General features: G+C 44.9%; 1 protein-coding gene across 3 annotated transcripts in view; it reads left to right on the forward strand.

Moving 5' to 3' along the window:
- The window catches only part of LOC126546156 (regulator of G-protein signaling loco-like), an 87,251-nt gene that overhangs the window by 41,877 nt on the left and 33,018 nt on the right, over window positions 1-12,356 (forward strand). For all 3 annotated transcript variants that reach the window (XM_050194272.3, XM_055061374.2, XM_055061375.2), the window contains exons 8-9: window positions 886-1,207; window positions 11,778-11,947. In XM_050194272.3, the coding sequence (XP_050050229.1) occupies window positions 886-1,207; window positions 11,778-11,947 (492 nt within the window). The remainder of the gene's footprint in view (window positions 1-885; window positions 1,208-11,777; window positions 11,948-12,356) is intronic.

Raw genomic sequence — 12,356 nt, forward strand, 5'->3', positions numbered from 1 at the left:
AGGGTACTAAGTTGTAATATACCGTCATTGACAGTAAGAATGCATTCCATGCTGCCTGCACTAAATGCCATGGCGCCATCTGATAGCTAGAAATCAAAACACTTTCGTAACTCCATGGCCTCCAAGATTGTGGGCTCTCACGAGGTCTTGGATACTTTGTACTCTGTGTGAGATGAGACGGAAGGCTCATTTTACCATTTTTTTTCTTGCTGTCGCAAGGGAGAGCAAGTAGTAAGAGCAAATTTGCACTGGCGCACTGGTTGCTGTAATGTCATGCAAACATGCGGTAACAGGTGAATTTCCGGGCATCAAGTGAAATTTTTGCACGCGGCAGAAAATACCACGTACATGTTATATCTTGGAATGCTGTTGGCTGTGTCTTCACTTGGTTTCTGGCCGTGTTGTCGCTTTTTACGCAAAAAACCATAGCGCTGGCTGTCGGAAGCCATTTTACTAACCAGCAGCAGTAAATGGTGATGATGGTGTGCGCATCGTCACACCTCCTAGCTCGTGGTGGTGATTTGAATTACACCAGGGGAATGCAGACTCTTCAGACACAATCTTCTCTGATATGAAGCATTTTCTTGACACAGGAAATGTTATACAGAATTTCTTGAATGGTATTTTAACAGTCCAAGTTGACATATTTGCTTTTAGTGTCCCTTTACATTTCTAATTTGTAAGTTTAAGCTGTAATGCAGCCAAGTGCGTCTTATTACAAGCTCTTTCAGGTGTGTTTTGATCAAGTGTGCTGTTACACCCACCTCTTTAATGATTCCTGTGACTGCATATCAGCAAAATCTTACTTCCACATGTTACGAGGGTTTCTGAGTGCCCTGAGCACTCACTCAACTAATGTGTGGCTGTTTGTTATTTTATTTACAGCGCAAGGTGGCTGCCACTGCCATCTACCAAAAGCACTTGGGCCCCGGTGCACCTGAACCCGTCAATGTGGACAGCCGGGCACAGCTCTCCGTGCAGGAAGGTCTAGAAGAGGCAGCACCAGACCTCTTTGTGCCAGCGCAGAAGCAGATCTTCAACCTGATGAAGTTTGACTGCTACCAACGTTTTCTCAAGTCGGAACTATTTAAGCAGTGCATGCTGCGCGAGGTACAGGGAAAACCTGTCTTTCCTGAAGCTGAGAAGGAAGCTTGGAAGCTTCACAAGGAGGACAAGCGTCGCAGGTCCTTCTTGCCATGGCACAAAAGTGAGTTGGTCTTGTGATAATTTTTGCAGTCATAATGGTTTCTTACCAAAAGTTATTCATATATTATGCACTGGTCATTTGGAAGGAGTCATTAAGTTCATATTTCCTGTAAGTTATGTTACAAACATTGGTCCTATGGTGGTCTTACGGTGTCTGGCTAACTTATTGTTCTGCCTTGTGGCCACATGCTTTGTGGTGTAGCTGGTGGTGATTAGGCTATGTAGTTTATTTTTGTGTTGTTCAGAGTGTTGTTGTTCTAGAAGATATAGAATAGTGTGGGGATGGTCATGGTCACGCCCCTCACATCAGATGCTGCAGAACGTGTTGCCAACACTGTTGTGTTTCTGTGGTGTGGGATAAGCAGCTCCCAGGGCTATATCTTAGTGTACACATACAGAAATACCCAAGAAAGTGGACGGGGAGATGGCTGCCACTGTAGCTCAATGGTAAAGCATCGCATACGTTGTCATAGATGTGGGTTCGACTCTTACCTGCTGCATCTTGTTTTTTCGTTCACCTATGATTTCCCTTTTCCTTATTATTATTTCTACGTTTCAATTACAAAGAACAGTTAATTTTTCTTCATGCTGTCTGTGGTTTCGTCTGTTGACTTCATGTGGTTCTAACTAACAAAAATTTAGCCCCTTAGATTCCCTTGTTCTCATTCAAACATCTGAAATATTTGGTGCTGTAGTGGAGATCTTTTACTTGTTACGTCAACTGATGTAGTTCCTATCTGTTCATTTTAAGTGTACTTCTATTTTAAGGTGTTTCACCATTTTACATAATATAACTCCTCTGATCCTAGTTTGCTTTGTTGTGGTTCTACAGTTAAACTTGATCATAATGAAATGGTTTGATAAAATGCATGAGCCATTCCACTCTGTGAAGGTGGATGACCAGCAAAGCTGTTTAGCGCATGACACAGAGGTGACACCGAATTTTGAGTAAAGATGCAAACATAATTATTGTCATCATCTGTAGTCATCGTGACAATATAGGTATGCACGCACATTCGCGTATCACCTCTGTTAAATGTGTCCGTCACGTATGAAAATGAATGGCACATACCTCCGCAAAAGCAGCCTCCCCATTACGATGACGGTCATTATCGAACCGTAGTCTGTCGCAGACATTGCAGTTAGAGCTGAAATGACAGATCAAGGAAGTCTCTTTGGAACCTTGCGTTCGCTACCTTGAAGTCATCCACGTTGACCCCTTGATGCCAAAGGCTCTTCGCGCCATTCTCCGACTCCAGGCAAGGGACTGGCGCCGCCTGAAAATGAACACATACCCACACTTGTCTCGTCTACATGCAATCTCCCCAGACAGATATACGTCCCGGACACGTACCTGGTGTAGCAACCACACAGCGGCACTCGCGCACATAACACATGAATGCACCGACCGTCCGGGTGACGCGATTTTGCCACGAGTTGCAACACACACACGCACTACGTGGTCTTGGGAGGCGAGACTCTCCAAACTGGACCTGGGAAGCCAACTGGTGACCCTCGACCAGGCCCGGCGAGCCGCGATCGCCAGTGGAGCCCTGTCAGAGGGAATTACCCAGGAATAAACCGCGCAATGGTTTCTGCAATAATAAAGTTCCTCCTCCGACTTGTGGTATGCTTCATTGGTTTCGCTAAACTCGCGGACTTTTCTTGGCTATGAAATGAAAGCTAGGGGGGTGGAGCTTCTGCACATGACTGTATTTGTATGCAATGTACTCCGGGCGCGCTCGGCACTGGTTTCCTTTTCGCCAACCTCTCACAACCTCTTTTCTTTAGTGAAGGCAGATACAATTAACTCGGCATGAATCAATGTTTATTCACATTAGATATGTACCAAGTTCTGAACAGCGAGCATCGTGGCCTGTGTCGTAGCTCCGAAACAGCCGTATGATGTTGGTTAGGACTTGGATGCACAACCGACGCTGGTGTCAGTAGAGCTGGTGCAGCAGTCAGCTCGCTCACTGGTTTGTACATGCACAATGTTGCGATTTCCAGATGGGTTTGCTTGGTTTCCGCGCAGACGCTGCAAGCACTTTTTTGTGTGCTTCAGCTGTCTTTTGTTGCTGAAATTGGTCAACAGCCTCTCAGGGGAGTTGATTGGCGGGACAGCAAGCAACAAACACTCCCTAGAAGACAAGGGCGCCATTTTGCATTTGATGAATGTGCAAAACGTGTGACTGTTTCGGGTGTGCGAAAACTCTAGAAATACCTGATTGGTGAATGTTAGGTACCGTTTCAAATTAGGGCTGTAAAAAACAAAAAACAAAATATTGTTTTCTATTTCCCACATAAGAAAACGTGAGCAAAGCTGCGGGACTACTTCCAGCAGCGATGAAAGAGGCGCGCTTAGTTTCCGTAGCTTTCGCTTCATAGCCAAGAAAAGTTGTCCGCAAATATAGTCGCGTGCTGTCTCGTGGGCACGCTCGGCGGCTGCCGCATTAGCGTCCGCACGCCATCGATGATCACACTCGCGTTGCTCTTCGTACGCGCGCTGTTCTTTTGCAGTCATGACAACATGCGGCCTACCTATTGTACTGGTGGAACGAAACTATAGAGCCGTGGTGCCAGCCACACTCTAAAGAGCCATTGCTGATGATGATAGCTTTTTACACGACTGAGCCAGCTGTGGAAGGTGACAACGAATGCGTGAGCAGTGACATTAGAACGCGGTTGCGCGGAGGGGTGCCAATAAAGTAGTTGACGATGCTCGAGCCATTGCTGATGATAATTCTGCTCGCAGACACTATGAAACCTCGCATCTGAGCCATATATATCTTCGCTGTAAGATAGGGGAATTCAGAAATGGAATGCAGTCCCTCTTGTGCTTGTAGTGGTACTGTACTGGTACAAGTGGGACAGCTAGGGAATGTTGAGGTATTTTCTGCTTTGTTTTAACAAATCGGTTTCTCTGGCATTAGATAAAACAAACCACTTCCTTTTGCAAGTAAAAGGCAGCCAGCTATTTCACGTTGCTTAGTTTCTTGACACTGTTTCACTTTTCTACGTCCTCATTCAATGCGGTACACCATATATTGTCTGGCAAAGAGGCAAACTTCTTGGAACAGTCGGCACATTGAGGACAGACTGTACAAAAAGAATGCTAGGATGAGCGAACATGGCTGCTACTACTGTACAAGGAACCGAGAAACACTACCATTTGACAGCGTGCATATGTGTTGTCTTATTGTTGTGCTCTGTTTATCCAATCTGTACTCAGCCTGCTGATTTTTTCAAAAGTTCTCACACCATTTTATGCCAAGCTCCTTCTCCCCTTTCTGGCAGCATACATTGGCAAGTGCCTTCAGCAAACACAGGCTAGTTCGGCAGTAACAGAAAAGTACAGGGCTGTATAAAAAGAAATTGCCACATTATTTCTCTAGCACACTAGCAGATGACAACACTAAGTGGTGCTCGTAGCTTTAGTTACCTTCAATCTTTATAAAGCAGAGTGCCAAGATAGGTTGCTGTGTTTTACTAGGGAAATCGACTGCAGCAACATTGAATGTGCTTTGGCTAGCTTATGGAAGTGAGGCAATGAGTCTTACTGCAACATATGTGGCATTTGAGGGACAAAATTCTGCAAAGGTAGTCGAATCTGAGTTGTGCGAAGAATTGGATTCTTCACAACAGTGAATCGAGCACTCCTTGTTTGTGAGCTTGTTACAATGACTGTGACAATGTTTGTGAGCTTGTACAATGAGGAACCCGTATAAGTTTCCTTTGTAGCAATTGCTACGATTGGGTGGATGTCTCATTTTCCCTTTATTACTTCTCTCCACCTTCCGGGTTTCTGCAGAACTATTATGCCAAACTCTTGCCAATAGCAGCCGTGTATGGGAATCTGCTATATTACAATATAAAGCTTCCGGAAAAGAGTGAGGAGCGGGCCTCTGTTGAAAAGAAAGTGTTTGATAGAAAGGTGACTTCGTGTTCTGCTTGTGAGTTCCACACGTTGCACAAGACTGCAAAAGTTTGCTGAGTTGTTCGCAGCAGCGTATGCTATCTGCAAACTTTGTTTTTTCACCAAGCCCAAGGGGTGGTTAAGGAGCTCTTTTTACTAGCCTGGAAGGAAAGAAGCATACGGTGTCCAGAAGAGCGCTATTGTGGCTACTATATCTATTGTGGCTAGTTTTCTTGAAGTTGATGACTGCCATAAATTTGGACAGCTCAGCATTGCAAGTCTCAAAACAACTGGTTAAGTGAGGTTTGTTGCTTTTCTACATAAAATGCATGGCTGCTGCGATGGGGTTATTGCATAGCACCCATTGGGGCACAGTAAGTGAAGTGTTAGTAGCCCCCCCCCCCCCCCCCCTACGCCAATGCATTTTTGGGGCATTGTTGATCTTTTAAATTTAATATTTTATATAAGTCTTCTTACTGGCAGATTTTCTTTGGCATTCCTAGCCTGAAACCAAAAAATGTTTAAGCCTATAGTCGGATACAACTTTAGAAAAAAAGGGGAGGCCCCGCGCCGATGACCGAAGCGCGACAGTCGATTGCCTCTGCGACTAAAATAGTTCCGCACGAAAAATCTTGCTCCTGAAACGTGTAATTCTCGGTATAAATAAAGACTTTTGTATTTTGATCACTCGTTTAGTAGAGCTCTCACATGCTACAGCACATACCGGATAGCGACAGAAAAATAACCCTGTGCCTTCTACAACACTGCAGGGCTTTTGCGCTTGTTCACATGTACACGGCATATCTACAACTCGTTTTCCAAGCTTAAAATGAATCAGTTGCTATTGAAGAAGTACTTATAGAAAACAATGCATTTATCGCAACCATTACAAACCTGGGGCGAGAATACAGTTGAGGCAGGAAGGTACAAAAATGCTTCATTCATCGTTTTAAATAAATACTCTTGGTTTTAAATGGCATAAAATTTATATCTTTTGGTTTTGTGTTTTCACAATTTTTTTCCTTTTCATTATTATTATAATTTTTTTTTTTTTTTTTTTTTTTGCAAGCCTGCAATCTCGCCAGTTCGCACAAGGCATTGCGTGCGAGTTTTCCGCCGTGGAGCCCAGCGAGCTGACTTCAGACTTTGTTGCCGAATGAGCCTTGTGTCGCCTTGTGTCCACACCACCAAGGAGCCTTGACAAGAAGAACAAGAGTGGCCATATCCTGAATAGCGATTTGCGCAACTTGCTCTTCCACTGCTACACGTATTGGCGTAACAGCGAGCCTGATTGCAGCGTGGAAGCCACGACCAAGTTTGTCGCCGAGATGCTTGGTGTCAGCGAAAGCACAGTGTTCAAGGTGAGGAGGGAGGTCAGAGCGTCGCATATTTCTGGTGGCAAACTGTCGACGCCCTCGCGAAAGCGCCCAAGAAATGCGGAGAAAAGAAGACGCAGGACGAAGCATGACAGCTTCACGTTGTGCGCGCTGAGGTCATGTGTGCACGATTTCTTTCACCACAACGATACCGACGGTCGAGAAGATAACTAATGAGTTCTCGAAGCGTATGGTTCTCCCATCACTGAAGCGGTGTACTGTGCGTCGCCTGCTTGTCGAGATCCGATTCAAGCACGTGAAGAGGAGCTGCACTTCGCTGCTTATCGACCAGGATGACATCGCTGAATGACGGAATTGCTACCTTCGTGACGTGGAGTGCTACCGGGCGGAAGGCCGAAAGGTCTTTTTCCTGGATGAGACATGGGTGACGGCGGGACACACTCTGTCGATCGTGTGGACAGGCACCATGGTGCAAAAGCCCGGACACCTGTGCGCTCGAGCAAATGGCCTGTCGACGGGTCTGAAACAACCTTCTGGAAAAGGCCAGCGCCTGATTGTGATGCACATCGGCAGCGAGGATGGCTTCATCAACGGCTGCTTAGATGCATTCCGAGGCCAAAAAACAGGCGATTACCACGAATAAATGGACGGCAATCGCTACGAGGGATGGTTTAATGACGTTCTGTAGAAGTTGCCAGCTGGTAGTGTCATTGTTTTGGACAATGCACTTTACCATACCTGGCGAAAAGAGAGATTGCCGACGACAGCTTGGAAGAAGGAAAAATACAGGAGTGGATCAAAAGCAAAAGCTTCCCTACAGCGAAAGGATGGTGAAAAATCTGCTGTTTGAGTTGGTAGCATCTGTAAAGCCACATTTTCTGAGCCACATCGTAGACGATGCAGCTGAAAGGGGGGGTTGCATTGTACTGAGGCTCCCACTGTACCACTGTGAATTGAATCCTATCGAGCTCGTGTGGGTAAAGGTGAAAATGGCATCGCTGCGGACAACAGAGACTTTAAGCTGTCCACGGTCGAAGACGTCTTGAGGGGAAAAAATAAAATACTTAATGGCAGAAGACTGGAGGAAGAACATTCACCACGTGATGGACCTGGAGGCAGAGTTCAGGCTTGACACGTCTGGGAGTGACCACATCCAACCTATCGTCATCCAAGTGGGTGAAGATGACACTGAAGAAAGCGGCTCCGACTGTGAGCTGTCCAGCATTGAGCCACTCGACGAAGCATAACAGCTTCTTATTAACGAAATATCAGCCCTTATTAGGGCTACCAAAACTTTGCCGGTGGGTTCACAGCAGCCAACCATCCTCCCATGACCTCCCAAATAAATAAGCAGTTCGTTTGGTGACATATTCCTTTTAATGGAAGCTCAATTCTGAAAAAGCATCGTCCTGCACAGATCGTGCTCAATATAAGTACTGGCATGGAAACGTGTTCAAATGCAAATACAATTATTAACTCTGTATAACTATGTGGGGCCCAAAATGCTCATTCGGGTAACCACTGTCCAGCTTGACACGAAAAAGCAGTAGTCAACGCGAAATTGACAGCCACTGTTAGCAGCCTGCACGCCAAAGCACATTCATCTGGTTGCATTGTTTATTTTGGTTATCCGGCTCAGGCAAATAATGCAAATAAGAGAACAGTTATAAAACATCATTAGCTTAGTGAGGCCCAAAGTGGCTCACTAGGGCAGCCATCTTCGAGTTGACGGGCTCTATGGTGAAGTAGCAGCAGCCGAGGCGAAACTGACCGCCAATGTTGGCAGCCTGCGTGTCGAAAGGAAAACAATAGAAATAGTGTTGGAGCCATCGTAAGGTTTACACGCCCCGAAAGGCCAGTACATGCAGCCAAGCAATAACAGAAACACACCGTTGGCTTGGTTTACTCTTCCGCACAGTCATTGTTAATTTCATCAAGCCACTTGAACAAATAAGAGCAATGGAGAGCGACATGCCTGTTAGGCGGCCTGCTTCCAGGTAGTTGTGCTGCCCCTACTGTTTTTTCCAGCCTGTTGAGATGAAAAATGCCGTCAGAAGGCCCAAAATACTCTATTCGGCAGCCACCATCAAGCACGACGGGCTGTGTGATGAAATAACAGTAGTTGGGGCACGCTTGAAAGGCACCTTTAGCAGTTTGCATTTCAAAGCGCAGTCATGCGTAGCCATTGTAGGTGAAACAGCAGTAGTCAATGCGAAATTGACAGCCACTGTTGGCAGTTTGCATGCTAAAGCATAATTATGTGGTTGCACTATTTTGGTTATCTGGCTCAGGCAAGTAATGCGAATAAGAGAACAATTATCAAACATCATTAGCTTCGACAACAATTATCAAACATCATTAGCATTTCGACAATGTGTGAGTTGCACCGCCAGATTTGCGTATATATATTGTGTGTTTCTGCCAATAAAGCGTCAGTTGTTAGTAAGCGCTCGTCCGTGTCTCTTCTTGTGTCGTCTGTTTGGCGCTTTAGTACTTCAGTATCATTAGCTTAGTGAGGCCCAGAAAACTCATTTGGTCAACCATCGTTGAGCTTGATGGGCACTTTTGATGAAATAGAAGCACCCCTGGAGGGGGGGGGGGGGGGCCCGCTTGAAAGGCACCTTTAGTGTCTGCACTTCAAAGCGCAGCCATGTTATAGCCATTGTAGGTAAAACAGCAGTGGTCAATGCAAAATTGACTGCCACTTTTAGCAGCTTACATGCAAAAGTGCATTCATGTGGTCGCATTCTTTATTTTGGTTATCTGGCTCAGGCAAGTAATGTGAATAAGAGAACAATTATCAAACATCATTAGCTTAGTGAGGTCCAAAATACCTATTTGGGTAGCTATTAATAGCAGTAGCCGAGGGCATGCTTGAAAGGCACCATTAGCAGTCTGCACATCAAAGCGCAGTCGTGCCGTAGCCATTGTTGGTGAAACGGCAGTAATCAACGCGAAAATGACAGCCACTGCTTGCAGCTTGCATGCAAAAGCACGTTCATGTGGTTGCATTTTTATTTTGGTTATCTGGCCCAGGCAAGTAATGCAAATAAGAGAACAATTATCAAACATCATTAGCCAACTGAGGCCTAGAAAACTCATTTGGGTAGCTATTAATAGCAGTAGTCGAGGGCACACTTGAAAGGCACCATTTGCAGCCTGCACTTCATATCGCAGTCATGCCTTAGCCATTGTTGTATTTGTTTATCTGACTAGGCAAGTAACACGAATGTAAGCACAATTATTCACTCTGAATAGCTCTGCTAGCATTGTTTGTACTAAAAAATGCTGAGTAAAGTTGAATGTGTTTTATTGAGGCAATTTTTTTGTTCACAAGCTGTCGGCATAGCGACGGCCAGGTTCAGACAATGACATTGGTGAAGTAATAAATGGTGAAAGTTGCAAAAGCTCTATGCACTGCATTGCTGGGCTCCATTCACCGAAAAATGTCTTTGTAACGATGAAAGCATCAGACAGGAAATGACAGCACACTGCACAATGTTATTCGTGTTGAAAATTTGTACCAGCATATGTGATGGGCAGTGAAACTGTCTGTTTACTAGGACTGGAAGCGGGAAAAATGCAACAACATAGCAAGGTGCTGTTTCATGAACAGAGGTAAGAGGCAAAGTTACTCTGCAACCCACATGACGCTTTTAAGAAAATGTATCTGCAAACCTTTCTGTCTTCATAAGTGATCAAAATTTGTTTTGAGTAAGTTGGTTAATCACATTGCGGCAACAACACAAGAAGCAAGGACAGAAAACACAGCGAGAAGAGATTGAGAAGACGAGGTAGACCAGTGAGAAAGGCTTGAATGAGATGGAAGAGGCCAGTCCTGCAGTTTACAGGAGTTAGTGCTTTGAATGAGATGGGTTAATGAAAAAGTTAAAAAGACTTTGCTGAAAGAAAACTAGCAAAAACAAATGCTAATATAAGATAAAAGGACAGAAATAAGAGTAAGCGCAAACATGCATGGAAGCAGGCACATATTCATACAAAAACATGAAAATTAAGAAAATCTCAAATATCAACAAATGTGGAAAATAAAAAATTTGACAAACGCAAGAAAACATACATACATTTACAAACACGCGGGTACAGGTATTAGGAGTGGGTTCACGAGCTGCTGTGCCTACTTTCTCGTACGTTTTTTTTTTCTTTTTCTTTTTACCGTTTCTCTTAACACTGTCTTGGGAATTTTTAATTGGAACAGATCACGAGAATCGAAAAGCAGCGCGGAGCTGTGTTGTGGGAAAGCATATCGAGCGCTGGCAACACACCTTATGCATGACTGTATCACAGCATGCATTCTACAGCATGCTACAGTGAACACTGGTGGACAGCAATCAATCGACGGTGCTACACAATGTTTGAACACCGTCGCTAGACGCTCGGCTATCTCACTGCTGACGAGGATCGTTCACGCTAAGTTGACGGTGACAAATCTTTGCGTTGAAGGCTTCTTCTGCAAATATTTTCTGTTGAGACACTCGTAGGTTTGTTTCATGCGCGCACACATTCCTGATTTCTCCTGAGAATGGTCTTGCTCCATCACTTCACCCCGTCCAACGAAAAACGCAGCGACACAGTACACGAACACACCCGCTGCTAACAGTAGGCACCAGCCTTTGGAAAACTTTTCTCGTCGTAACTTCACTTGGGAGCGAAATTAAACAACATGGAACAAACACGCAGGATGTGTGTTCGTAGCGGTCGCTGCAGGATCCTGTTTTCAGGCAAAGCGTAGCGCAGCACCAGCGATGCTCGCTGCAATATTTCATCGCCAGATCACGACTCAGAATAAATGCATGCGGCACAAATGCTGCATCGTAAGCTCGCAGTAATATTTCCGGCATGAGAGACCATCACAAACAGTTCTAGAATTCACTCTGACGAGGGGCTGAAGCACACAGCTGACGCGACTTCGCCCAGTTCGAAGCGGGGGTGGCCATCTTCTCCGTCGGCGGGGTCACCGGCCGTCCGGCTCATGACGTTTGTTCAGAGTGCGCGCCCATTGGTGGATGCCCATGTGCATCCCCCTCGGAGGAGTAAACTCCTCCTTTTTTCTAAAGTTGTATCCGACTATGAATTCATGGCACTTTTGAACTTTTTTATAACAATCTATAACTGTATTAATATGTATGAAAGTAGCTACAAATGAAAGAGCAGTAAGTTGTAAATTCGACATAAGGGGGATTACAATACGTTAGTCTAATCATTAATGTATTATCAATTTGATTGAAGAATTGCAGGCAATATATTGGAACAACTTCATGGCAGTTCATGGCAGCCTTCAATTCTTTGCCTCTATGCAGATCTGAAGTTGGTGGGTAGCAAATTGGGTGAAAGAGCTGCCTGGGCTCGAAGGTCTTCCAAGAAGAAAAAGACGCCCAAGGAGAGTACAGCTTCAGACCTCACCAGCAGCCACTCCTCGCTAGCTAGTAGTGAAGCCAGCCTGGGGCTGCTTTGCTCTGCATCCCGTGAGGTAAGACTTCTCTTAGACCACTTTCTGGTACGTTAAAGGGACACCAAAAAGATAAATGAGTAGTTGTATTAATAAATTATACTCCTCAACAACAGCAAGAAAGCCACTCTCACTGTGAGAGTGGTGGAAAGATAGGTGGAGACCCCACCTCCCTTCAAGTTCCTGCGCCAGCTCGGCGTGACATAATGTATTCTGACAGCGTCTGCTTGGGCCTAATTAACTTTTTATTGGTAAAGATGAGCTAGAACAACTTGTTGTTTTATTAGACAGAATTTACCACTTTCATTCAACGCATTTGCCTACGTTGTATAGGTCACAGCATTTATTGCTATAAATTAGGTATGCTATTGATACCTGGTTATGTCATTGTAGCACAAATAAAAGAGGCACAAAGAACACGACTGGACAG

This window comes from Dermacentor andersoni, chromosome 1 (assembly GCF_023375885.2).
Source record: "Dermacentor andersoni chromosome 1, qqDerAnde1_hic_scaffold, whole genome shotgun sequence".
Lineage (NCBI taxonomy): Eukaryota > Metazoa > Arthropoda > Arachnida > Ixodida > Ixodidae > Dermacentor > Dermacentor andersoni.